The following is a 27,484-nucleotide window of genomic DNA, read 5'->3' as shown; positions in this document are numbered from 1 at the left end:
TGGAAAGGATAAGCCATTGGGGGGAGTGAATTGATGTATAGGTGTGAGGAGAGAGGGAAGGATATAAGCCATAGGAGGGCAGGACCGGGTGCCTTATGCTTCAATATGTGTACTTTATTGAAAGGACAGAAACATGGGCCTGATTTACGTAGCTGTATATGAACCTTGTTTTATGGCATGAAGTCCTGACAACTGTTGTACAGCATGGGCTGCTGTTGCTTATCCACTGTGATAGGTGGTAGAGATCTTTTGGGGCTCTAAATGAGGGTACATATACACTACCCGCCGGATCGGCAGGTAGTGATCGATCTATCGGGGATCGATTTATTGCGTCTAGTGTGGATGCGATAAAATCGATCACTCTGCCATTGACTCCGGAACTCCACCGTGGCGAGAGGTGGAAGCGGAGTTGACGGGGGAGCGGTAGCGGTCAACTCGCCGCTGTCCTCACGGCCAGGTAAATCGACCTAAGATACGCCAACTTCATCTACGCTATTTGCGTAGCTGACGTTGTGTATCTTAGGTTGACACTACCTTTCTCCCCCCTCCCCCCCCAGTGTAGACCTGAGTTCCTTGCCATCTTGATGCACCTCTGACCCAATTTTCCTAGTAAAGGGAAGTAAGTGTCTACTAGGATAAAAGGGTCCTGGAGAAGTGAAGACCCAGTCCTCCAGGGATTTAGGATACCCCTGGGAACTCCTTGGAGACTGATTTGCTAAAGGCAGCTTTACTGCTTTCTAAGAAAGGCCTTATAAAGAAAGATGGCCCCTAGGGGGTCTGATAGTGGGGACCACTCTCCATTATCCTAGGAAGCTAGGGGAGTTGGTTTGGGCAAACCAAGGAATCAGGCCTTCCCCACGTCTTGTTCTGTGTGATGGTTGTACAGACTGTTTTCTTTGTGTGTCTGCCCAGAGGCACTGGGGCTATTTGAGTCAGAATTCTTCTGTTTGGAGATAATTAAAACTAATTCATGAGCCCTCTCTGAGGAGGCAGCTTTTCTTAGCTGTAGAGAAGCCTTGGGTGACTTATTGTGTAGACTGAAACTGAAGCCTGGCCCTTCTTTCGCTCCACTCTGTGGTTGTTAAATGAAAATAAGGCATCTACATACAACCCCTCCTGCCACCAGACCTCCACCCCCAAAACTACTGCCTGGGACAGGGAGATGGGCCTTGTGCTTCTATCAGATGTTGGGTAGGAGGTATGAGATACATGGGATGGACCACTGTTGACCTGTCGTCATGGCCTCTCAGGTTGGGATTGAGGCCCATGTGCCCTCTGACACACACTGTTGGTGTCGTTTGAGTTCATATTTCCTGCACAGAGTGCTGATGCCTCTCAAGGGGTGTCACGATGATGAAGGAAAGTGAATCCACGTCTCCAATCCCTTCTGAGAATCTGTTTATGGGAAGGATCCAGTGCATCCATAACCTGCCTCTGTAACACTAATCATCTTCTGAAAGGGTTGCCTGTTCCTCAAGTTCCAAAGAGAGGCAGTTTACCTCTCTTTACCTCTGCTGCTGTAGAGGCACAAGTTAATAGGAGTCTGGAACCCCCACCCAGTGACGTAGGGAGCAGAGGAGAAGCCAGCCTAGAATTACTGCTATCTAACAAGGAAGAGGAACTAACTGAGAATAGTAGGAAGGAGCCAGTGACCACTAGTTGTTGGAATTCAGCATAGTGAGGAATAGGGGTTCACAGCTCCTCGCAAGGTATGACTAATAGGATTCAGGTAATTATGGGGGGCAGTGAGCAACATGCAATGGATTGTATTTAAACTCTACTGGTGAGGAAGGAGGTCTGGGGAATCCTTAAAATCACAAAGACACAACAGACTGAATCCCTGTAGGAAAAAAAATTGGTAGTGGCTTGGTTCTTTAATGTGCAAGGGACATTTTCCAGGGACTGGAAGTAAGAGAGCTTCTTGAAATGGGTATCTGAACAAGAATATATAATTTAGTTAAAACTTGGAAAGAGCTAAGGGCATCAAGAAAACCGAAGTAGGCTATGTCTGTACTAGAAATGCTATGGCAGCACAGCTGCAGCTGTGCCACTATAGCGTAGACACTTAGTAGAGCAATGAAAGGGGTTCTTCTATCACTGTAGTAAATCCCCCTGTCCAAGAGGCAGTAGCTAGGTCAGTGGTCCCCAACCTTTTTGTGACCAGTAGCACATTCATGTTTTCAGAAGAGTGTGGCGGGTGCCAACAATTTTTCAAGGCTTATTTTGTATTTGTACATTAAATAATACAAAAAAACATATTTAATATTACATAATATATGAATCCAGAGAGAAGAGAGAAGCCGCGAGGACAGAGAACACTGGCGCCCGCAGCCCCGGAGTACTCTGTCCCCAGCAGGTGCGGAGGCCCGTATTCTCTCCCTTGCTGGGCACTAGGCGGGTCCCGCGCCTGCCAGGGACCGAGAACACTGGCACCCTCAGCCTGCAGCCCCGGAGCTCTCTGTCCCTGGCAGACACAGGGATGCAGCTTCTCTCCCCTGTGGGGCACTAGGCAGGCCCTGCACCTGCCGGGAACAGAGAACACTACGCCCACAGCCTGAGTTCTCTGTCCCCGGCAGGTGCAGGGCTGCGGTTTCTCTCCCCTGTGGGGCACTAGACGGGCACACATAAATGCCCCGGAGGGCGCCATGGTGCCTGCGGGCACCACGTTGGGGACCACTGAGCTAGGTTAATGGAAAAATTCTCCTGTTGACCTAACAGTGTCTACACCAGGACTTAGGTCAGCTTAATTATGTTGCACAGAGTGTGAAATTTTTTGTAGACCTGGACGATGTATTTAAACTGACCTAACCTTTGTAGTGTAAACCAGCCCCTAATTAATGCAGCCAAAGAGGCTAAAGAGAATAAAGTATTTTATAAGCATGCCAAGAAATGGGAAAAGCTAAACTAGAAAGTTGTCCACCAATAAACCAGGGTGACACCCATTGAGAACTGCTGGGTGCTCATCATTTTGAAAGTCCATTCATTTATTTAGGCACCTAACTATGTATTTAGGGGCACAGAGGTCTTGACCACTTTTGGTCATTAAAATCCTTCAGCCCACTTCATAAAAATTGGTGCATCTAGTCTGGAATTTGGCCAGTACACCAGAACTGTATCCCTAAATTCCATGTGAAGTTTCAACTGGACATTATGTTCTTTTTAGTTTTGTCTTGAATTCTTATTTAGGGCTGCTTGGGGCAGCCACATCCATCTCAGAAGTGGCTGTATTTTGGTGATGTGTGACATATTGCTTGCATTTTAAGTTGTAAAACACTTTGAAATTTTTTAGATCAATGATGCTATATAATTAATTAATGATTGCAACAAGGGATGTGGTGGATTCACCCTTACTGGAAAAAATGTAATCAAGAATCGATTTTTTTTTCCCCCTAAAAAGTATGACTATTTAAATTAGGCATTAATTCACAGAAGTCTTATGGCCTGAGTTATACTGGTGGTCAGACTAGATAATCACAGTGGTCCCTTCTGGTCTTAAAACTTATGAATAAATGTAAATTATTATTTTAAAAAATGTATATGGTATGCTAACCTAGTTATGGTACTTTACAGGCAAATAGACAAAGATAAAGCCAATGATCCTCAACTGATTCTTGGCCTGGCCATCACTGTGGCTGAATATTCCTTGTAGGTAATCCTGAAAGAATTACTGGGCTTATTGCAACAGAAATAAAGGAGCTGTGGGAATAGTGGAGCGTTAGTGTTCTGGACGTTAAGAACAACATGGTCTGTGTGTTCAGTGGGGAGAGGTTGTAAGGCGGGTGAAGCAGTGGGGTTAAATCCCAATTACACAGTGAAGTCATGTCTTGGTCATAAACCAGGGCATGTTTTCAGAAGTACCCTCTAGGGTTGGGTGCCTGAGCTGAAGCAACCTTGAACCTGAATGTTGACCTTAATAGTTTGGGATTAAAACCCAAATACTGTGGGAAACACGATTTGGGGCAGAGGCTGGAGGTATTGGGTCCTCCTCTCGGTTCTGTCCCCTTGACTCTTTGGCAGCATTCATGTAACTCATTAGACACATGAGGTGTTTTTGAATGTGCCTGAGGGACATGGGCTGTAGGCTGTCTGTGGGATTGTGTAGAGCTGTGGAGGGATCTGAACAGGAGGGTCAAGGTTGCATGTATAGGGAAGGACAGTTGTGTGAGGAGATGTAGGGGTGGGATGTGTGTAGGTTTTTTTTGTATGTGGGTGCGCCCATATGTGGTGTGGTTCTTTTCCCTTTTTTTTCTGAGCTCGGGAGCACACAAATCATCTGAATTCAAAATGCTCCTTTTTTGGCACTGCAGCCTCTTCTGTAGTTTGGCATCTTAAGAATCTGGGGGAATCGTGTAAAGATCAGAAAACTCCATTCACTTGGGGCCCTGAAGGCTTTGCATTCTGTGACATGGTCATTCCAGTCGACTGAGCTCTGTCCCCTGCGGATGAACCCATATAAGGAGGCCATTTCCTGCATTTCACGTTCTCTGCCTGTCCCTCTGCCCTCCCGCGCTCCCTTTGCTGAAGAAAGCCAGTATTTTGGAACTGCAGCTCCCAGCTAATTTCTGTTCCCTGTTTATTTTTGGAGAGTGCCTATTTTTGCTCCTCCCAAAGAGCTATGCAGGGTCATGCCCCCTTCTTACAGCAGGCAGCAGTTGCCCCTGACAGGCTATGTCCATTTCCCACACTCTCAAACAATACTTCTGCTTCTAGAAACAAACAGAGGAGACCGTCTGACTCAGGGTTACCACCAGCCTTTCCTCATTGAGAAGCTGGAGACCCTTGGCCGGCCTTGTCTCAGAGTTATCCTCCTCCTGCACCTCTCACTCTGAGACCAGGAAATCTTCAGTATTCATTCATCCCTTTCCCCTTTCTTAACTAAAGTTCAGGAGACTGTCCCCATTCCGCTACCCCTGCCTAAGGGTTGAAACTCCCTTGGGGTTATTGTGCCGCTCTCCACATTTGGTGCTGTAGTCTTATGAATCTCTCTAGACCATCTGCTTTTTCTGGACAGCATCCTTTGGGGCTATGAAAATCTGAAATTGTTTGCCCTGCCTCATCACACACACTACTGCATGTCATGCAAACTGCTAAGGCCTCTGCTGTATCAGGTACTTCAGTACCCTGGGAGAGGAGAATTGAGCCCAAAGCTGCAGGTAGCATGGGCTGGACACACAGACCAGCGGCCTACTGGCTCCCCTTATGGTCTCGGAAATTCTTATCCCAATTCCTGAGCCACATCCCCACCTGCCTATTGCCATGGCCACACAGCACGTCATAGGAAGGAGCAAGATAATAGGAATAATTATCTTCTAAAAGTCCAATTCAGTCTCCTAAGTGTCTTGTCCTGTCCGTCTGCCTGTCTTGAACAGATTGCTCCTTGAGGGTAGGGAATGTGTTAATTTGTTGTGCACTTCTGATATAAAACAAAAATGAGTGCAGTTTAACAACACTAAACAGCAGATGCACAGAGAGGGCAGCACCCACAGGCTGGACTGCCACCATCCCCGGCATGTTTTGGCTAGGTAGCATCTGAGCCTTGTGTATGTGAACTTGAGACTCAGCTAGGTCCCTGATACAGTGATGCATCCTATGTTGTCTCAGACACTTTAAAACCTGTCTGGCAACATTTCTGTTCCTTTGTTTTATAAAACACTGTTTTAAAAACAGCACCTCAGTGTTGGACTCAAACTTCTTGCCAGGTAACTCTCTGCAGGGGTCAATATGAGTGAATCTAGTGTGAGGTGGTCTGGTTGGAACTGGGTATAACATATCATCTTTCTTGTGTGTCTCTCTTATTCTTAAAGGGCCCTCCACCTAAACCCCCACGCCGGCAAGGAGGCTGGGCAGATGATCCTGTAATGGCACCTTCCAAGTGAGTACCAGCTTCTTTCTTTCTCCGGGTGGGCTTAGGCATAGATTGATTGAACATCACCTTTTAGGGCTTGCTGTCACAACCACTAGGGTTATCTTCCTGAACCTCGTACGCTGCCTCTGTCTCTAATGCTATTGTGAGCCAGCCCTCCAGACCTCCATCCTGCTGGGGGCAGCTGACTGACTCTCCTTATGTGCTACTCTACTCAGGCCTCCAGATCTGTGTGAAACCAGTGACAGCATATCCCTTGCCTGCTGCAGTAATTGGGAAGGGGTGTGGAGGTGGGTTTAGAAGCATGTCCAGGAAAATACTCTTCCTGGCTGAGCTCTTTCCACAAGAGGATCCCATTGGTGAATAGTAGAGTCCTACTGGCAGCTAGGGCACTCCACAGAAGTAATCAAGATTTTGTGTCCAGCCTTGGTGGAAGAGTGAAATTGATCAGTGTTTGTGTGTGTTTGGTTGGGGGAGTGTAATCTCTAGGAAGAAGTCCTTATGGTAGGATCCCACATTGCTGGGGGCAGTCAGGGATGGAATTCAGGGAAGAGAGAAGTCAGGGAAGGAGTGGGACTCAGTACAGCTGGAGAGTTCAGGATGGAAGATGTAGGGAATCTAGAGGAAAGAGGAGATCAGGACATGCCAAGAGACGGGGGATCTGGACTAAGGGCAGGTGGAGTTGAGAGGTGAAAACTTCAGGCTACTCACCAAAGGCTGTAAAGTTAAGTGGGCTCTGCCTCACCTGTTGATAGACCTAAAAAGTGGGATGGGGCCATTTGTATTAGGCCCAGGTAGGATGTGGGGGAGTTGCTTGTATTTCTCAGCATACACTTGAGCGTATCTGCTGGCTTGGTCACATTACTCTGGGGGCTCTCCAGTTTGTGAAAGGACTACGTATGCCTCTTCCAGAAGTATGCCGGGTTCATGGGGCCCTGAGGACAGGATGGAGCATTCAAGGATCCCCTTGGCAGGTCCTATATGGCAAAGGTCCCTCAAAGCCTAACTGGACCAAATGAAATAGGTGGCCCTCTCCCCAACAGTGAGCCTACCTGGAAAAAGTAAGTTTCTGGGGAAGTTACTGCTTGTTATTAGAAGAACATAGTGAAGTAGATCTTCTGGGTTCTGTATCTGAGGGGAGAGCAGAAGGAAAGTGCACAGCCTGAACTCACCAGCTCAGAGGAATGGGATGCAGGGCACCTGTTATTATTTCTCTAGCATCCTGAAGTATGCTGAGCACTTCAGAGATTTGATATGGCAGGTTTTTGGCCAGGAAAGTGTCCAGTCAAATTAGACACAAATTTGACAAAGGAGCAGGACAGAAGATCAAGGGAGATGGACCATCTCTGTGGGAGACCTGGTTAGCTTGGCATCTCAGGCACCTTCTGGCTTGAGTAACGCTCCAAGACTCAGTGGAAGTGGCCACTTGATGCAAGCCATTATTGATCAGCATTAAGGGCCACAGAAGAAATTTTTTGACCATTTCTGGTAACTGTCAGTTTTAGGGGCATTATTCTGATTTTTTTTCAAAGTTGGGAAAGGAGGGGTTTGAATAATCCCCTGTTGTCATTTGTCTTTTCTTTGTGATTCCAGCTGTGGATTCTTCAAACACTGATTTCTCCATCTGTCTCCATCCCTTCCTTCCAAGATGCCAGTGCTACTAGGGATGTTTCTACAGCATATCGCGTACTAAATTTTGCTTGTGAAGTGTCTGAGTCATAAGCTGATGTCACACATGTTGATGCAGCTGGGTTGTCTCTATTTTCCCAAGGCTTATCTGTGCACAGCTTTTTGTACCAATTTGACTGACTATATTGGTTTGGAAGGCCATCTAGTTAAATCAGTACGACATGCTTCCCCCCACCTCTTCCCTCACTGTGTGGTTGCGGTTACGCTGTTATTGATGTGCTTACGTTGATATAGCTACTGCCAGTATAAGCACTGATACCAGTTTAACTGTGCCCATGCTAGGAGACTGCATCCTTTAAATATATTTGTTTCTAAACTGGTGGAGTTAAATCAGTGAAAAACCAGTCTGTAGACAAACCCTCAATGACTTTTATTTAGGAAGGGAGGGCTGGAGATAGAGCTGTAGTTAGATTTTTCTCTGTCATGTGCGGGTGTATTGCAAATCAGCTAGTCTATGCATCTATTTATTTAATGGCCTTGTAGTTATTATTCTGTCCCCTTATGCAGCCTCACCTCTTTGTTCCAGTTCTGACTATGCTGCCTGTTGCACTGGTAGCCTTGTTGATTTATCTGCAGTGGCACTTAGACTTCTTTCCTGCTACATTAATAGTTTCCAGAGCCTGTCAGTGTGAGCAAGTCACTTGAAATTGTCCTTCCAATGTGTGCCCCCGGCAGTTGTCATGGCAGAATTTCATCTACCATTTTGTTTTCCATTGTTCCTAGTTTTGCTGGATCCTTCGGGAGCCCCTCACAACCCTCCCTGGTCTTGTCTCACCTGGATAACCTATGTCATTAGCATATATCCCACCTTACTCTTGGCTCTGTCTGCCAGATCATTACTACCTCAATCTGTCGCAAGGTGGGGGTAGGTAGCCTCTGGTTCTCCCAATACTCTATTTCATTTTAAAAATACTTGGCATGAATAGGGTCTTTCATCACAAAGGTTCCAAAGCATCTACAAATCTGTCACTTAATTTCTAGAGGCCACCAAAGTGGCACATTTTTATAAGATTACAAAGAATCAGGCATGAAAAGGTTAATTAAAACTCCCAGTAGCCCCGTGAAATAGCTATTCTTATTAGTACCCTCACTTTTATAGATGTGGAAGCTGAGACAAAAAGGTTAAGTGGCCTGGGACTCTGCTGTAACCATTATAACACTCATCACTACTATTTGCCATCATCTGTTTTTCTTCCAATGGGGTGTCCCTGAAGAACTTCCTCTATATGTTTTTAATTTAACTGAAGAAAGAAAGGGAAGAAACAGTTTTTCTTAGTGTCAGCCCCGGTGCTGCTACTTCCAGCCCTAGCACTCTGGTGACTATATAAGTACCTAGATAGATATTTGGGGCCTAATACTCTGCTATACAAATTAATAGTAATAACATCATCGTTTTGCTGTGAATCTGCTCCTCAACCAGCAGAGGGAACCCAAGCTCTGCTGTGAGAGCTGTGCTTATGCCCTTGATGGCATCATTGCTGACACTCCTGAAAAACAGTAAATGGTTTATTGCCGTGTTGGCTCATGCGTCATAAGAGGCAAAGAGGTGGAAAAGTGTTTACCAATGGGAAAAGTCCAGGCTTCAGGCAAAGAGAATTCATTTTTGAGCATCCATAAGGATTTTGTAAGTGGAAGTATTTATATATTTTAAAAAAAAAAACTTGCCAGGGTCCCTTTCAATCAAATAACTGCTGTCCTCACCTAAGACATTTTATTTAAAGTCTTTTCCATTTTTATCTCTGCCAGTCTGTTTCTGTCCTTGCTTTGCTGTAAGGACATTTGCATGAAACCTGGTCTGTTTCCCTTCATTCTCATCAGCCCTTGTGGTTTAGTTCTCACAAGCCTCTCCTCAGCATCTAGTGGTGGTGATGAACAAATACAGCCACTTCAAGGTGCCTTCGTAAGCAGTTTTCATCAGGACATCTCCTGCAACATGTGCACACATGAATCTGTTGTGCTCTGGTGGACATGGAGGGTTCCTGATGGTGGCGTTTTGGGAACAGGCGGCCTTAGGAATAACTGAAGCTGCTTCCTTTGGAAAAATGGTGGCATGTCCTGGAAAGTAGGTGTGGGCATGGTATGCCCTGGAGCATGGATATGTTGAAATGTCCTGGGGCAGGAGTGGCAATATAATGCCTTGGAGAGTGCATGTGATAGTAGGGAAGCATTGGTGGACATTTGAGAGAGTAGGGGCAGGTGGGATGCACCCTAGAGCATTGCAGTGGTGGTGGCATGACCTGGGTACAGAAGTTGTTTTGGGCTCTGGAGGGTGGGGAGTGGCAGCACTGGGCCCTGGAGCTGGAGGAATGTGATTTATGGGATTAAGGACTTGAATGTATTGAGGGCTCTGGAGATAAGTAAAGTTAAAGCCATCTGGTACAAGAAGATGGGACTTAAAATATGCTCTCTTGTCTGTGTGAAATGGCCCTTGAGAGCAGCTGGTTTATAGAACCTCTGGCCGTCCCTATCTAGCAAGTGGGAATAGTAAAGTGTCTGTGAGATTCTGCATTTGGGCATGGCAAGGCGGGAGGGCGTGTCATTTCTTCCACCCTCTATTCCCAATACAGTGTTGTTGAAATAAATCTAAGTATGTGCTTCCCTGTGATGCTGCCATGGTAGGAGCTGAGTAAGGCTCCTGGCTGTGGGGAAGCCTGTAGCAAGGTTCCGTCACCATGTCTCACTGCCACCTGTAGCTGTTCTCAGAAGCGTGGCGAGAGCAGGCAGAGGAGAGCAAGGTGGCCAAGCGAGGGAGCGGAACTTAGAAGGAGAAGGAAGGAAAGGAAGTCTGATTAAGTTTTGTCTTGACGTGTCTGTTTTTGGGTTTGTCCCTGCATTGATCTGCAAGGGAATGAGGCAAGTAATGGCCCCTTGGGGACCTTCAGGACTTTCCTCTCAATGTCAGCCGTCATTTTCAATCACTCTCTCCCTCCCAGCCATTAATTTTGGCCCAGGATCATGGGGACTTGTCCATCTATCACTCCTAATTGACACTAAATGATCTGTCAGTTTATTGATGAACGGCAGGAGTGGAATTGTCACAATATATTTTACTTTCTAACAACTCCTCCTGACAATTTTACCTTGTCCATCTCACTCTCCTCACATAAATCTCCATTGGCCTCTCGTTCTTTCTCTTGGGCTGTTCTGGTGCCAGCCGCCTCCATGCCATCGGCACGTGTCAAGGACATCAAGATGGCGATAGAGCTGCGGTGTGCAGGCCCAGGGTGTGTGTGAGGGCTGCCTTTTTTTTTTTTTTTTTTTTAAATAGGCTGTATGTTCCAGGAATGCTAACTGGTTCCTGTCCTCTTGTCCCTCCATGTCATTGCCAGGATAGTATTCTCCTTGCATCTAGCAACTGGTGGTTATGTTCAGCCCCAGTAAAAGGCAAAAAACAATGGGCAGAAGTCACCCTAAGAGACTCTCAACAGGGCAGTAGCAAGTGGTGAGAGAAATATTTCCCATTTTAATCCAGCACAGTTCTTGGTTACAGTGGAATTGCCTGTGAAGGGGCAATAATTGGACTTTTGCCCTTTCCTGCTTCTTTGTGATGGGTATTGCTGGCCTGAAATGGGGTAGGGCCTTTTTTTTTTTTTTTTTAAGTAGTGTTTTCTGTTTGTGTTTTCTTTGTTAGACAGGTAGGTCTTCTTTGACCTGTTTTTCCTGATGGACACTCTGCTTGACTGGAGAACCAGTGGGATTATGGTATCAGCTGGTGGAGTTGAGAACGGAATATCTGCAAAAGATTGAGCATCCTAGTCTCTTCAATTGGGGGTAAAGAAAACACTCTCTCTAGTTCTCTGCTCCTCCAAGGCGTTCTCCAGCAAAACTAAGGGACACAAAGACCAGACTTGATGTTCCCGACCTCCCTGCAGCCTGCCACTTCCCACAGCTCCCATTGGCTGGGAACGGCGAACTGCGGCCACTAGGAGCCGCAGAGGGCTGTGCCTCCAGACGGTCAATGTAAACAAAATGTCTCGCAGCCTGCCAGTGGATTACCCTGATGGGCCACATGCCGAAGGTTGCCAACCCCTGATCTAGAGTGAGGCAGCAGCATTTGTGCCCAGAAGCAGAAACACAGGTGCCTAGGGAACTTCTACTGCACAACTGTAGGTGCCGAGTGAGTTCAGGCACCTACAGGTTAGGCGGCAGCTGAACAGGGCTTTTGTGGATCGTAAGGGTGCCTAAAATGGGATTTAGATGCCTAAATCTGGGGTTGAAATGCCTAAGTACCTTTGAGGATCTGCACTCATGTCTTTTTGAGCCAATCTGTGCTGGGACAAACATGTTTTCATCATTTTTGTATGGATGCAGGCCAGTTTGATTTAGAATTCTTCAAATGTAACCCTTCTCTCTTCTCCCTGTGATGAATCCACTCTCTTAAAATAAAATGTATCTCTGAACATCACGTCTTCCCCTTTTCTTCTTTTCTTTTTAATTTTTTTAGCAAGAGGGCAGCTTGAAGCAGTTTTGGTTAGAGGTGATTCATAAAAGAAAAGTGGCTTAGATGTGCCAGGAAATATGTTAATATGCAGACTGAACCCTCCCCGCAAATCTGCAAATGCTCCTGTCCTGCATGCGCGCACACACGTGCGCGTGCACACACATCTGCCCTTGTACCTCTCCAGTGGTGAAAGTCAGGTGGAAAAATAAACTTTTTTTTTCTCATTTGGGAGGCATGCATTCTGGAACACTCTTTCTTTCTCTGTCCCCCCCCCCCCCCACCACCACCAAAGGCTATGAGGACTGCAGTGCCACCTGCAGAGAGACTTGGTGCAGTCTGATCTGTTTGTTTCTGCAAGATGTCTGGTCCTCCCCAATAATAGTATTTATTTCTGAAAGTAGCTCCTCTGAGAGAAAGGTGCCACATGTTAATGGAGATGTATCTGATATGGTGCTGTTGTGATGTTACTGTTCTCCAGGGAGGGAACTGAGCAAAGGAAAATCAAGTGTGGTTATTAGGACAAGTCCCCAAGGAAAAGAGCAGCAGCCGCTTTAAAACTATGCTGGACAGAACCCTGGAGAATAGACATAGGGACCAATCCTGCTCTGGCCAGAGGTGAGGACCAGAGCCATTCTATCGGAGCTGTGTTGCTTGCAGATCTGTGAGCATCTTATCTAACGTCCTTTCATGGTGGGATGCCTGTCTCTTAGGCCTCTCCTTGCTTTCATCCCCCCATTGCAGCTAGATGTGCTCACTGGGAGCACGGCTAGCATGATGCGCAGCCTGAGATGACACAGCTGTTGGCACTGCTGGGAGCTCAGCAAGTTGCACATCTGCCTCACCCAGGTACTCGCCTTAGCTACATTCTCAGCTCAAGGTTGGGTTTGGATGCAGCTGCTCACATAAGTGGCATGTGGGGCTTCTAGATCGGTCATCATGCTAAGCCACGTCACAGCCTTTTTGTAAGCAAACAATGAGAGTAAGCAAGAGCACAAACAGGAGCCTCAAGGTAAGAGAGCAGCGCGTGTCCTCTCCAGACAGGTGATGCTGCATTTGATTTTGCACATGCTCTCTGTCACTCTCTGTCCACTCTCCCTTCAATAAGCACCAGCGTACATCTCCTGTTCTGTTGTCCCATGAGCGCTCTGCCTAGAGTTTCACCTTGAGCCTGACAGGGAATGTTATTGCAGGTGTGGCCAGCAGGGGGCAAACTTTACACGGAAATAGGCATGCCATCCAATGCAGCTTGAGTTTTGCCGGTGGAATAGAGCCTGCCAGCATTTTGAGAGGGCTGGCTCACTTGTTCAGATCTCCTTGGAGTGCTATAGAGAATATGTGCAGATAGAAGCTGAGTGCAGCATAGATGTGACATGAGTGGGGAGCAGTCTGGGGAGGGTTGGTTGCTGGGTCCCCAGGGGAGGGAGGGTTGGTCACCAGATATCTTGTTGCATAGGTGCTGCAATTTCCCTGCCCAGGAAGCGCTGTCCTGTGGGGATGAGCTGAAGGGTCTGTGCTCTCAATGCAGGAGGGGAGAAGGCAGAATTGATTTTCCAACAAAAGTGCCCCTGAGCATCAGCCTTTCAGTGTAACTTCTGCTCTTACTCACCTTCACAGCTTTGTGCCTGAGACCCACAGAGGTTACAGCATAGGGGCAATTTGGCCCCAGGTCATAATGTTGATGTCTCTTCATTCCTTATCCCTGCTGCTAGCCGCTAGTGCTGGTTTCACGTTTGTTAAGTGATGGGAGGACAGATCTATTGGACGTTGAGGCAGCTGGGGCTCCGACCCTGCACACGGCCCAAGCCTTGCAAAATGACCACGGCAAACAAATCCGCCCAGGCCCAAGCTCTGCCTTTCCACTCTTTCCTGTAAAGCTGGTGGAAACTTCCAACAAACCGTATTTTACTTGCCCATCAAATATGTACCCTGGCCACCTGCCCCCAATCATCCCCAGCAGCCCTTCCCATCAGATTCAGATCCGTTCTTTCCTGAATGATGCCTTAGTATACCTGACAGGTCACCATAATCGCTTCCTTTATTCTTAATTGGTTACCCCACCTGCCTGCCTCCCCATGCTAGGGTTATAATGTCTTCCAATGGTCCCTGTGTGCAGAGAGGTCACAGGCTGACCTCTGGTGCTCAGCTGTAGCTCAGGGACATGCTGTCCTGTGGCACAGAAGTTTAACGAGGGCCCTCCATGAGCTGTGGACATTAAAAGATTTCAAGGACATTTCCCCCCATTCATCCCTGCTATGTCCCCTACTAAAATAGGTTAACGGTGTCTAATTAACCACTGAACATTGTCATGCTGCATAAAGATAGCATCCTTGCTGTTCTCTGAGCCCTGCTACTTTATCTCCATTTAGATCTCCGTGGTATTCCATTAAATGAGAGAGAAACAGTTTAACAGAGATGTCTACGTTAGAACTGCCTTTCACCCTTCAGCACATAACTTGTAAGAGGCTCCACGGCAACTCAGACACATTTCCATGGGGGTTGAGAGTCACCCGCTCGCCCAATCCCTTGGAGACAGAGGGGTTCTTGCCGGTGATATAGAATGGCTTGGGATAACGAGATATTTGAATAGGAGCAGATTTGGCTCCCCTTCCACAGCAGGTGATGGGACAGGAGATAGATGGGATGCAGGAGTGTGTAATAAGGGGATCTCAGAACTGTAATGCAGCCCTGCCTCCACTTTCTCTTCCATCAACTCCCATGAAACTCAGGATTGGGATTGATAGCTGTTCAGAGCTGGAGAGAATATTCCAGGGATATTGAGTGAATGTGGGAGTAGAAGCAGCTCCTAATGTGAAGGAGTTTGAGCTGAGCTTGCCAGATGACTAGGCCAGCCCATGCCCTGGTGTCCCTGGGAAGGAATTGGTTTGATCAGGAAAAGTTAGAGGGGGAGAGGATGAAGATGCGGGTGCCCAGGTGCCACAGCATTGAGCAATGTCTAAATTTACCTAGCTGGACAGCTAGAAATGTTGGGAGCTGGTGATCTGTGGTGTTTTAATACTCCTGAATGAGACCTAGTTCTGTCTAAATGTTGCCTCACTTGCATCGTTCTGAGTGTCTTTATCTGAATGGGTGAATCTATGGTTACCAATTCTGTATGTGTTTAGTGCCCTCCTTATGCCATGCTTGTTGCTGGAGTGAGGGGAGCTGGTAAGTACAGATTTCTCAGTGCAGGAAGCTGCTGGGAATGTAAGATTAAAGGTATCGGAAACCTCCCCAACCATGGTTGGCATGCTTAAACCCAAAGCTTGTCACTTCTCTGCCTTAGCTCATCCATGGAACACTGTGTTCTTGTGGTTAATAAGGAGGATGTTGTGCACTCAGAGCATTACATTTTAAGAAGGATGAAGTGCTTGTCCCAGCCTGATGCAATTGGCACTGAGGCAGAGCCTGTTTTCAGGAGGAGGCACTCCACAGCATGTAAAACAGAAAGATCAAATGCAAACTGCATGTGTGGCTTCCAATGGCAGCAGGAGAGCTAAAAGACAAACAGGGATAGTTTCCCTGTGTTTGCTAAGCCTCTGGTGCCAACAGGTCTGGAGGTGGGTCATCCTCTGACAAGGACCCTTGAATTGCTTCCCTTATTGCTCCAGCAGAGCGTGTGTGTGTGTGTGTGTGTGTGTGTGTGTGTGTGTGGTTTTTATCCTCTGTAGGCCACAGTGGAAGGCTTGTCTCTTCTCTCAGGCTTTTCCTGAGGTGGCAAATGTGGGTTATGTATTTGGGTAGGTCCAGTTTTGTTTTTACACATAAATAATAATAAAAGCATCACATTAGCACCCAGAGGGCCTATTGTGTGGGCATTGTACATACATCCCCTGTCCCATAGACTGTCAATGCTTTGGGGCAGAGGCTGCTTTTGTGTTGCCTGTTTGTATAGTGCCTAGCCCAATGGGGCCATAATTTCTGAATGCAGTCACCCGGTGCTATCACAGTACAAAGAATAAATAATAATGGGGCCTGGTCTCTTTCTTCTGTCAGTGTAGCAAGAGACCATTGCGATGGGCACATTTTATATAATTTTAAAAAATGCCCTTAGATCCATTCCGAGCCCCTTCTCCACTCTTCTATGCAAGGAGGTGGTCTAGTCTTGTGCATTTTCATCCACTTAGTTTTCTTGCAGCCCTAAACCCTTGTTTGGGTGTTTGGAACCCACCCTGTTATCCTGGGTATTTATTTATTTTATTGGCACCTGATGCTTTATGTATTTAGCCCTACAAGTCCCTCTCTACAAACTGTTGTTTGTCTGCTTCTCCTGGCAGCTGCAAGGGTTTGTGGTGATTCAGTGATGCGATAAGAGGTTAAATGAGCTAGGTCTGTGGTGAGTGGCTGAGGGGACAGAATAGCTCTGTACAAGCATCTGAAGAGTGTAAACCCCAAGGCCATGAAATGGCTGTAACTAGGAGTAATGGGACAAAGCTAAGAAAAGTTTAGAATGAATATCCACAACATTTCCCTGCTGGCTGAGGCTGTGGTATTGTCTCCCACAGGCAAGAGACAGACAGGCTCCTTGCTTGGGATGTTTAATCCTCGAGAGGGCAAAGATAGGCTGGAGGGAGCAGTCCTGCCTAGCCAGAGGAGATGGATAAAATGGGATGTAATTCATCTCTACTTTCTCAGATTCTTCCCTCTGAGTTCAGATCCTCTAATTTGAGCTGCTGATGGGCCCTTTGCACTGATTCCTTGCTCTTTTTGTGTTAGCAGGGGGATGATTGTATGTATTGGTGCATTGTCCATCTCCATCCCTCTCCCTGTAGGCAGTCACCTCCTCACCAACAGGGCTGTCCTCTAAATACCATAATCCTGTTGCATTGACTGGCTGCCCTTCAGGCTTGTTGCACAGAAAGGGCTTGGTAAAGACCAAGTTCAAGTCTTACTTAAGTTGCTGCAACTCTGGTCACATCAATGGAATTGCACCCACTTGCTTTGGGCCCAAAGTCTCCAATTCAGCTGCAGTTCTCTCTAATTTCTCTCCGAGTGAAAGCTCCAGCAATGGCGGTGGGGGCAGCCACCCTTCCTCTCCATCTCTCTCAGACAGTAACCTTCTCTCGGCTTCCTCTTCTCAGAGATGGGAATCCTGTGTCCCCTGCCCTCACAGAGGCAGATTAGGCACTCAAGGACAGAGGAGGCTCAGGACCTGTTAGAATGGAGAGCTAGGTGGTTGAAAGGAGAAGCCTTTCCTATCTTACTGACCTACTTTGATGGGGAAAGTGCGAGGGAATGGAAGTGACCGCTGCTTTGTGGTGCTTCTTGGGAGGGGGTGCGTGGGACAGGAAAGCCCCACATATCCCTTGTCACAGTGCCCTGAGCCCAGGAAGAGGGGAGAATATTTATTCCCAGCGCACAGAGTTAAAACTTCATTCTGCAAAATGGCCAAAGCAATCAGCGAGTGATGGAGTATCTGCTAAAAAGAAACCTGGCATTTAATTAACTTCTCAAAGTGCTGGTTCAGCAACCTCCATGTTTTACATTTTGAATATTGAACAAGCATCCCTAATCGGAACTGAATTACTTCTGGGCTTGCTGGGGTGGAGAGCGAGAGAGCTGCCATTTGCCTGCGCCTCCCCCCCACGTTATTATTATGAACTCCTGTTAACTCAGCCGGATCGGCCCTGATTTGCTGCAGCGACAGCATTTCTGACCTGAATTTGCCAAGGCCTGGGTGAGGCCCCTGGCCTAGAAAGGCAACTAGACAATATTTGTCTATGGCGAGGGACAGAGGAATCTATTGGTCTCTCAGAGATGTAGCCCTGAAACTAGCATAACTTATTTCACTCCAGTCCCTCGTGTACTGGCCTTTGCCCTTGAGTAGGGGAAGCTTTGCCTGGAGCTCATGGGCAATGGGGACAAAAGAATTGAGGAGAAACTCAAAGAGCAGTGAGTGCTCTTGCTGGTGTTTTGCCAAGCTGCCTCTCTGGACCAAATTGGCTCTAGTTTAACTCTGTGTGCAGTGGGCCAGCACCCACCTGCATGCGCTTTTCAAAGGTGAGGCCTGTTGTATTGTGCATGAAGTGACTTATGTCACCAGGGATGTGTGGAGGCTGCTTTGCAGAATAAGAACAATGTGTTGAAAGATGTGTGTCTGTCTCACCCTATAGCCCTTTCTCAACGTGGGCCTCTTGTCTTACAGATCAGGACGGAAAACTACAGAAGAAGTAGAAGAGTAAGTTCTCCTTGTTGCTTAAAGACTTGATTCTCTTCTGTTATGGGCCCCTAATTCCCAGTGGGAGTGTTGTGTAGTAGGACATGTGAATGTGGGCACTGGATTTTGGATCTTGCCATGCTCAGCTTCAGGGATGTGAAGCCTTGCCTGAAGGCACATGATATGCCCATTGTCCTGAGCAAGGGGGCTAGTAATCTGACTTCTTGTTTCCCTAGAGCCAGTGAATGTAGTTGCTCTGTCACTCCATGAGGACAGAAAAAGACAAGAATTTTAGTGAAAAGTATCTCTTTTCCCAGCTGCCCTGGCCCCTGAATCCTCAGGTCCTGCTGTCCACAGAATCCAGGGGTTACACTCTGTGTTCTGAAGAGTCCTTCCAGGTGGCTGCAGAATGAAGCCTTGTGGGAGAGGAGATGAACTGAGAAAATGTGCTTGCTCTTCCCAAGTGTTCTGCAGCATGGGAAAACTGGGGAACTCCTGCCTTAGATTCTGGTGGGGACTGCAGCCCCCAGGCGGAGAGAGGGGACATGAGAATAAACACTTCTGTCTTTGAAATTATTTTCCTATTGTGCTTTGTCATAGTCATCGTCTCAGGCAGCACAGCCTGGAGGGATCAGATGATGGAGGAGGTAAGACTTCATCTTCTTAACTGCTAGAAAAAAAATGTTCTGTGCTCCCTAGGGTTCTCCAGAAGCATGGGCAGAATTGTCCTGGAAGAAGCAACAGGAGAGTGGGTCACATTTGTGAGAGGTGCTGGGGTAAAGGTCTCAATGACTCCAGAGCTGGAGAAGGTGTGATGGAGATCAAGAGGGACAGTACTCTAGGGGAAGAGGACCAGGGAGGTTACCCATGGACTTAGCCTTGGTCTTGAATAATGTAGAAATGATAAAATACTTTTGGTAAGATGGAGAGATCCTAGAACATGTTTGTGTCTGTCTGCATAGGGAGGGAGGCTGGAAGGACAGTAGATGGTCAGGGGAAGTGGAAAGAGTCACAAGTAGGTCCCCCATTTCAAATGGTGATAAGTTCCACTGCCAAATCCTTCCTGGGTCTCCTATTAGCACACTCTCTCTTGTGCCCGTTCAGGACTAGCACTTCTGACACCCTCTTGTGTGACCCATACCCTCCTCTCCTCAGATGTCAAGTCTTCTACCTCTATCCATGACCATATTAATGAAGACTTCATGGAATTATTTTACAAAAATCTCATCACCCTAATCTGGGATTGTGTGTATATGTGGGCTGAAGACGTGCACCAGTGAATTACCCCTTTCCAGCAGTGTACTGGCTGCTGCGAGGTACCCCAGATTTTTGGGCAGGCTCTAGCTCTGCTGGATCTTATAGTTAGTGTAGCCTGCTCCACCAACACTGGGCAATTGTGTTATCAGCCAAGAGAAATAGCTGCAAAAATCCACAGAGTCCTAGACAGACATTAACCCCATATACCAAGAGGCCTGGCAGACACACTCACCCACCCATGGTTCCTAGGAGCTACATCAAACTTCCAGTGGCTGAACTTTTTTACACTGTTTAATTAACCTGTAAAACTGAGGTCCACAAAATATCACTGAGTCAGAGTTTAGCAGGATTCACTAAGGGATCAGTGTCACGGGGCATGGCCCTCATCACCAGACTGGCATGGCCTCCTAGTCGTGCTAGGAATTAGCTTGAGGCAGATGCTCACGTCTGCGATCTGTACACCAGCACTGTTTCTGCTGCCACCTACAGTTCCCCTCTCAACTCCCAGAACTACAGCGTCTTCTTCTCAACTCAGCCCTCTGGCTAGATCATCATCTGTGTTTCCCCCTTCTGGGGGGGTATTATCCAACAGTCCTGCCCCTTCCCCAGTGGCAATGGGGGGAATCTGGGACCTCCGACTACTCCAGGTCCCAACCCAGGGACCCTGTAAATAGCAGCCTTCACTGCTCCTTTGTAACCTCTGTCAATCTTGCTCTGTTTCCCTGGGACACTTCCCCATGGTCCCAGCACCTTCTTTGCCCTCACCTCAGGGCACTCAGCTGCTCAGTTCCAGGAGCCATGCTCTGCTCTGTCCAAGGTGTTTGTAGTTCTCTCAGCCCTCTGGGGACACAGTCCTTGCTCCCAGCAGTAACTGACCCTGCTCTGCCCTCCCTGTGCTCTTTTTAATATGGTCCTGTGGGGCCCTGATTGGCTGTTCCTTGCAGGCTCTCTCCTGTTGGCTGCTTCCCACACAGCCTCCCCGGGGCTCTATTAACCCCTTCTCTGCCAGTGTGGGGCAGATGCCCAATCACAATCAGACTTTTAGATGGGTTATGAAAATATCCAGAGTTGCATTAGACAAGGTAAATATATAAGGCTTATTCAGATCTTTCAGGGAGATGATGCATTGGATATGTGGCTACCAATCCTGGCACCTTTTAAGCCCTAGTAGCTACCTCCAGCATAGTCTTAGCTTTCCCCCTAGGAGACTTCCTGAGCTTTCTGAGTTTGACTGTATCATTGAGGCTGAACGTATTAGCTCCCCATGGTTCAAATACCTGAGATCCCTCATTTTATAGGCTTGCCTCTGAGTATTTGAAGTTTCTTCGCAGACAGCAGAAACCTCCCTTGCCAAATATTTGCACCATGTGGTATCTGGTACTCAGATACCATGTGTGGTAGATACAGTATAAGAACTGAGAGAGACTGGGCTCTGGAGATATGTCAAATCACAGTATAATATATCCAAAGCCAAACTGCAACGGACAGTCATTTTTGTCATTTGGAAGCCAGCATCCAAGACTGTGTGTGTGAGCAAGGGTGAGAAAGAAAAGAAAGATTATGATATTCTGGCTAAGATTCCAACCCATACAGGTATCTGGTAGAACAATATAAGATAGTGTGGGTGGGACTACTGTAAACTCTGCACTGAAAACCTCTGAATTATCAATGCTCCAATATTTCTCCATCACTTTCCTACAGTCCTTCTTACGGAAGGAGGTAAAGCATGGAAACTATATGTGAGAGGGCTCAGAGTCTCTCAGCAATTCCAGGGAAGGAAAGTGGATGATTAAAAACAAAATCCCATTCCAAGTAAAATGACTATGTTGAATAAATAGTCCGGGAAAAATAAATAATACACAGTGTGAAAGTATGGAGGAGTACAGGTATCTAATATAGCCATGCACTGAATTGAGTTACTGCCCCAGACATATTGGGATACCAAATACAAACCTGTACTTTGGCTTGTGTCATTCAATACAGCATTATGGCTGGGTCTTCAAACACCCAAAAGCCAAAACATTGGCTTATGGTTCTCAAAGGAATGTGCTGTGGTTTTTTTATTCTGCATATGGTGTTGGCTTGTTATACCTTAATGTGAATAGCTAGGATTGCCTAATAATTGTTGCTGTCAAACCATATATTTGAATCTTTTGTTTTTAATGCATTAGAAATCTCAGTCATAAGGTTGCATTAACATTATGTATCTCCCGTGCCACCTTTTCATTAAAATAAAAAACTGCAGACTTAGAAAAAGAATATTCTGTGTTCAACAACAATTTTGATGTCCAGGCACATTTTACTTCTTATTCATACTGCAGTTGTGCCCAGAGACCCCAGGCAGGATCAAGGCCGCATCGCACTGGATGCCATAAACACACAGTCCCTGCCACAAAGAACCTCCAGTCTGGCCTGGGGGAGTGGTGCGGGGGAGAAGGTGATACAATCAAATAGAAACATTTTGTATATTCGATAGGTTTTGTAATTATATTGCTGAAATAAATATAGACCTCCCCAACTGCCATTCCACCTAACTATGTAATGTTGGGAAGTGTCATGGCTCAGCTGGATTCTTGAGGAGAGGTTTGAAGTAGAAAATAGTAGCTTCACAGATTAGTTCAGGGTGGGCATACCATGTGTAAAAGGACTGAGTGGAAGGAGGCCAGAGATAGTAGTGGAGGGAGATGGATTGAATGGACGTATCCGACTTCAGTGATTCTTTAGAGTTACATAAAGAAATCCACAGCACAAGTCACACAGACAGTGCAGTAGAAAAGAGTGAAACATTACCAGGAGAGAGAGCTTGTGGAAGATGGGGACGGGTCAGACATTGCAGCTCTTGACACTGTTTTGGGGTATCTACAGAACTGTGCTAACAATTCATTTTATCTAAACTATATTTCTCAAGCCATTTTCCAGGTCTCTCATTCTCACTGACAACTGGTCTAGGACAAGTGAGACATGATAAAAAGGAGCCATGTTTTTTTAGTTATTGGAGAGCCAAGAAATGTATTTGACAAAAACCATCATTTTCCCACTCTAACACCAAATTGGGGGAACTTTTCAAAAAAGTTAGTCACCTGAGAATAGTGGCAGTAACTCCCCAGCTGTAACTAGTGTGTAACCTTGTGTACCAATGTTGGGGTTTTCTAAAGCAGTGTTTCTCAAAGACGGGTCCCTGGGATCTCTCTGACACAGTTTAGGAAGGCAGCAAGCCGGTCCCTGGTATCAAAAAGGTTGAGAAACACTATTCTAAAGCACACACCACTGAACTATCTGAGCTCTTGTGCAATGCTCTGATGTACAGCCCACACTGGCATATACACATATTTGTACATAAAATGTGGTCTCAGTAAATAGGTCCTGCTCCGTTGCTGGGTTGCAGAGTTCTGCCTGAGCCCTGGCTTGTGGGGCTCTGATAGGAGAGCTCTGCCTCTCTGCACAATGGGAAACCTGTTTTAACAGGATTTAATACATTGACAACCTTAGGAATAATAAACCTTCACGAGCAACAAAAAAGTGTTTAATTCCTAAAGGACAGGCCTACTTGAGCCACTTTTGGCCAGGGGCGATTGGGGGCTTAATACTGTGTGTGTAGCAATCTGGGTGATCTGAGAGAGAGGAGTTTAAGGGTAATTGCTCAATTTTCTGTCCATGTCAACAGGGAAAATGGGCAGAAGTGGCTGAGCTCAGCGCAGCAGTGATGCCAGATGAGATGAGATGTGAGGCTGTCAGTGGAATTAGAAAAGAGCTATCTGCAGAGCACTGTCTTGTAAACGCCGGCTACTCTGTGCTGGGGCTACGCAAGGGAGGAAAGGGTTATTATAAATAAATTCACAATGAAAGGGGCCCCTTCCCCTGTGTACCCTCACCTGTGGGACAGGCATGGGCTCTATTTTTATCCTGCCTGGTGGTATTTCGCTTGTTCGCTTGGCTCTTTCTAAACAATGCAGCATCTGTCTGACTGACGCAGCAATCAAGTGGCCATCTCCTGGATTGGGCAGCTTTTGGGTACTGAATGCCCCTGCTTCTTCTTTCAGAGATGGCACCTCCCTCAACCAGTGAATCTCTTTAGCTCTTCAGCTGAGAGTCCCCTCTTTGCACCTTCCCTGCCATGCCCCATCCTGCAATGTCTTGCCAGAAATGTCCCCTCAGCCCCACTTCACCCCTTGGAATTCCCTCCTGCTCTGCAGCTCCTCAGCCAGTGATGCAGCTTCAGCTCATTGGCTGAGACTGCTGCCCTATCCTCCTGGCCATGGCCCCCCACACATGCTGCTCCCCCACTTCAGTAATGCCCCACTCTGGTAGCTCTGCTACCCAAGGGGAGTACAGCTTCTGGAGCAGGGCCACTGCTGGAGGAAGGGGACAATTTATGTGGTTTTGAATGTGGGAAAAGGTGGTATGTGATTTTGGAGCAGGTAGTGCGTGTGAACAAGGGAGCTGATTGAAATGAAGGGCTGACTGTGCTGCACAGACAACCCCACACTGACCTGCAGAGGGAGAAGCTGCCAGGAGACAGTGATTAAATCAGTGCTGTCAAAGTGACACCCATTTTCCCTCCTCCCAGGAAGCTTCCCCCTAGGAAGTGATGCTAACTATAAGACTTCTGTATAAAGTGGCAAGCCTTTAAAAGGGCTTCTTACCCTTCTGGTGTGTGCAGGCAGTTCCTCTTCATTAGAACAGGAGGGGAGAACATTAAAAGATGAAAAGAAGGAAGTGCCATGGTCACGGAGTCTTTCCGTCTCTGGAGAGCTGGGTGTCTGTCTGTCATGTGGTAGCTGCCTAGAGCCAGGACTTCACAGCAATACAATAGTGACCTCTTCTCATGAGCAGCCTCTGAATAAAAGGAATACTGAATAAAATGCCTGGTCTACAAATGGCTTAGAGCAGACCTGGGACCACAGTGCAAACCAAGTGAGTTCTGTGCAGCAATCATTAATGATAAAGTATCCTAGTTGCCTTCTTGGCTAGTTAATCTGTGCGGGGAAGGCAAGGAGATGGTAGGTTCCCATGTGATGTAAGAAGGACTCTGCATCAGGCCAAACTCTGTGTGGTGGTTTTGTGATGTGGATAAAAATTCTCCAGGGATTGGGGGAGTCCATTAGCATATGTGAGGCTAGTAATGGGCAGGCTCACAAATAGCTGCTGGCTTCAGGTGGGAGATTGGTCAGGGCCAGCCTAACCTCACTTTGACAGCTACTATTACAACCTGGAGTTGCCTTGGTCTGGAGAAGTCTCTACCTTTTCAGTGGGAGTGGAAGGGGAGAGCAGTGTGTGTGTATCTCAAGGGATATGGTGAAAGCCCTGTTTTGATTAATTTAAAACTGGACAAGGCAGTGAATAATACAGCTGTTAGGGAACAATCCTGGCCTGTTTGGGGATGAACTCGATGGGTTCTGGTAAGTCTCTTCCATCTCTAAATTCTGTAGTATGGTAGATACGTAGTCATATTGGGCTTATGATTGCTGAGTCCATAAGTGTAGTTGATGGACTAGGTTTACCTAAAAGACCCGTTAAGAAAAAGCTCTTGAAAGATGATTACAGAATTGAGACTCCATCATTTAAAACTGCCCGAGGCAAACTCCTTTGAACATTGCAACAGTGGAGGGATAGAGAGAGAACTGCGTAGCCCTTGATTGTAGTGTTGTTCCCTCAGGACCCGTACCTACTCCCCCCTCAGTTTCTCATCTGATATGAGAAAGCAGCAGTAAGACTCCTCATCTGTCTTATGAAAATCCGATTCGGAATGGCTGTGATCAAACCCAGCTGGCTGTCAGCAGTGGTGGCCTTGTGCGGAGGGAGGGAGGCTTCTGAGGAGTTTCTGGATGTGGAAATGTCACAGGTGCTGCCGATCAAAGAGGCATTTTTTAATAAATATATATAAGGAAAAAAAAAACCTAAGGATTTAGCATAAAAGAAATGTAGTTTGTCTTGTTTTTCCAGAGTAACATGAAGAGGATGAAATAGAATCAGATACGCTTGCTCCCAAACATACTTCCACGGGACTGCTCTGAGAAGCCACTTTCCCTGTCACATTAATGCTCTAAAGCAAAATCACTCATCTCTAGCATTATTGAGGAGGGTTTTGTATTTCTGAACTCCCCCATCCCTCCCCTCCCCTCGCCACTTGCCCTTCTAGGCTGTGCCGCTGCCAGTTCCTTAATACATTTTAGAAGGAAAAAAATGAGGAGGGATGTGGAGAGAAGCCTTTGAAAGGAGAAAAGTGGAAATCTCCAGGAACTGAGGCAGGCACAGAGTTCAGACAGGAGTGTCTGGAGGTTGGTAGCTGTATGATGATCATGGCTGAATGTTTCCTCCACAGAGAGAGATCTTTGGCAGTTTGAGCCTCCCAGATCAGTGCCCTACTAATGCCAGCTGTACAGGAGCACAGTCTCAATCCTGGTCTCCAGGTTCCTGGTGCTTCTATTGCCAGTGATCAGTCTGGTTGTCCAAAGGTCATAGGTGCATAGATTATAAGGTCAGAAGGGAACATTAGATCTTCTAGCCTGACTTCCTGTATAACACAGGCCATAGAATTTCACCCAGCTCCCTCTGTATTAAGTCCAGTAACTTGTTGGACACTGCCTTATTGCCCCCTGTACCACAACATCTGTCCTCTCCCTCAAGCATCCCAAGGAAGATGTGTGCAATGATGATTCCAAACTGGGAAGCTACTGTATGTCAGCAGCAACACTGCACAAAGTGACAGTTTCACTGGATTCCAGCCTGCCCTGGGCCTATCAGACGAAGCTGGAATCACACCAAGGTGAGCATCTTGGGAAAACGAATGCCACAACCTGGTTAGAGTGGTACAGACCTGTGCTGTTTTCTGAGGCTCTCGTGGCTCAAGAGCCTGAGTGGCCACTCCATCTCCTATCCAGCCCTTTGGCTAGTTGATGATCACTTCATAGCTTGGAAGGCTGAGAAAAAACAAAACCATTTGCTCTTGTTCTCCACTAATATGGTTGTCTCTGTAAAGCTACCACTTGGCTTTTCAGTGTCAGGGGGCCACTGAGACCTTTCTATAACCTGGGGTTAGAAGGCCCCTTTATTATTGTGACTTTTCACAGCAGCTAGCCCACGTGGTGCCACCATCATAGACTCTCACCATGGTTCTCAGGGAGATGGACTCTTGTGCTGTTTTTCCTTAGTTTCTTCTCTCAGATTTCCAGAGCCACACCCCAGCAGTCATGGTAGCTACTTGATTCTCTTCAGCCCTCTGCTTTCATCCTCCCCGCTGGCGACAGGCATGGCTCCTGATCAGCCATCAGATTGACAGCAGGTCAGGTACGATCCTAGGGAATGCATCGCAGTCAAATGGAGTGGCCAGGGGTCCAGAGAGCTATTCTTTGCCCTCCCTGCTTGCTTGCTGCTCTCACCTTCCAAGAGGCTTTAAGCTCTTTTGTGTGTTCAGTAGAAGCTGTCTCTGCTCCTTGTTCCTTGTAGGGTTTTTTTAAGCCTGTTGCTTTCCACTTTTTTTTTTCTTCTTCTCCATTTTTTCCATTTAGAGGGGGAAAAAATATTTATCGGATTGAGATGCGCTAATTAAAGCCATTTTCTGGTATTTGGTTAATGGAGTGTTTGATGTCTCTCTGACAAGACCATGAAATGCACGGAGTGTCCACAGGGACGGAATTTGCTGAACACGGCGCTTTGTAAATGAGGGGACACAGTGTCGCAGCAGCTCATGAATATGAAACGCCCATGATGCTACCTCGGTGGACTTGGGAACACAGATGAATCCTGTCATGTGCTAAATGAGACCAATTTCTTTCACTTAACTTCATCTTCAATCAGACCTTCTTCCATTTGCCTGTTTAAAATTCCCCAAACGTGATGCAGAAGGTAAAAGCATTCAGTAAAATAAAGTTTTGCAGCAGCAGAGAAATTATAATTATCCCTGGTTTAAGTTGCATGCTCATAAAATGTAAAATTAAGTTAGTTTCTGTCATTCTTTAAGTGAGGAGCCTGTAATTCTGCTGCGCTGAGGATAAACAAACCTGCTTTGAAGGGGTCAGTTTGCCCCCAAAGCTGCCACCCTCTGGATAGCCTGCACTGTAATCTCAGTAGCAGCAAAGGT

At 46.8% G+C, this 27,484-nt stretch overlaps 1 protein-coding gene and 1 long non-coding RNA gene across 2 annotated transcripts in view; both read left to right on the top strand.

Annotated features, from left to right (window-relative positions):
• The window catches only part of IFT43 (intraflagellar transport 43), a 52,852-nt gene that overhangs the window by 12,257 nt on the left and 13,111 nt on the right, over positions 1-27,484 (top strand). Inside the window, exons 3-5 of the mRNA XM_039538426.1 lie at positions 5,805-5,872; positions 18,136-18,168; positions 18,748-18,794. Of these exons, the coding sequence (XP_039394360.1) occupies positions 5,805-5,872; positions 18,136-18,168; positions 18,748-18,794 (148 nt within the window). The remainder of the gene's footprint in view (positions 1-5,804; positions 5,873-18,135; positions 18,169-18,747; positions 18,795-27,484) is intronic.
• On the top strand, positions 25,892-27,341 carry LOC120405133. The gene is made up of 2 exons (XR_005598399.1): positions 25,892-26,691; positions 27,005-27,341. It is a non-coding gene; the product is annotated as an uncharacterized LOC120405133 (long non-coding RNA).

Source organism: Mauremys reevesii, linkage group 4 (genome assembly GCF_016161935.1).
Source record: "Mauremys reevesii isolate NIE-2019 linkage group 4, ASM1616193v1, whole genome shotgun sequence".
NCBI lineage: Eukaryota > Metazoa > Chordata > Testudines > Geoemydidae > Mauremys > Mauremys reevesii.
Note: the sequence above shows the minus strand (reverse complement) of the source record. Positions and strands in the feature narration are given on the sequence as shown.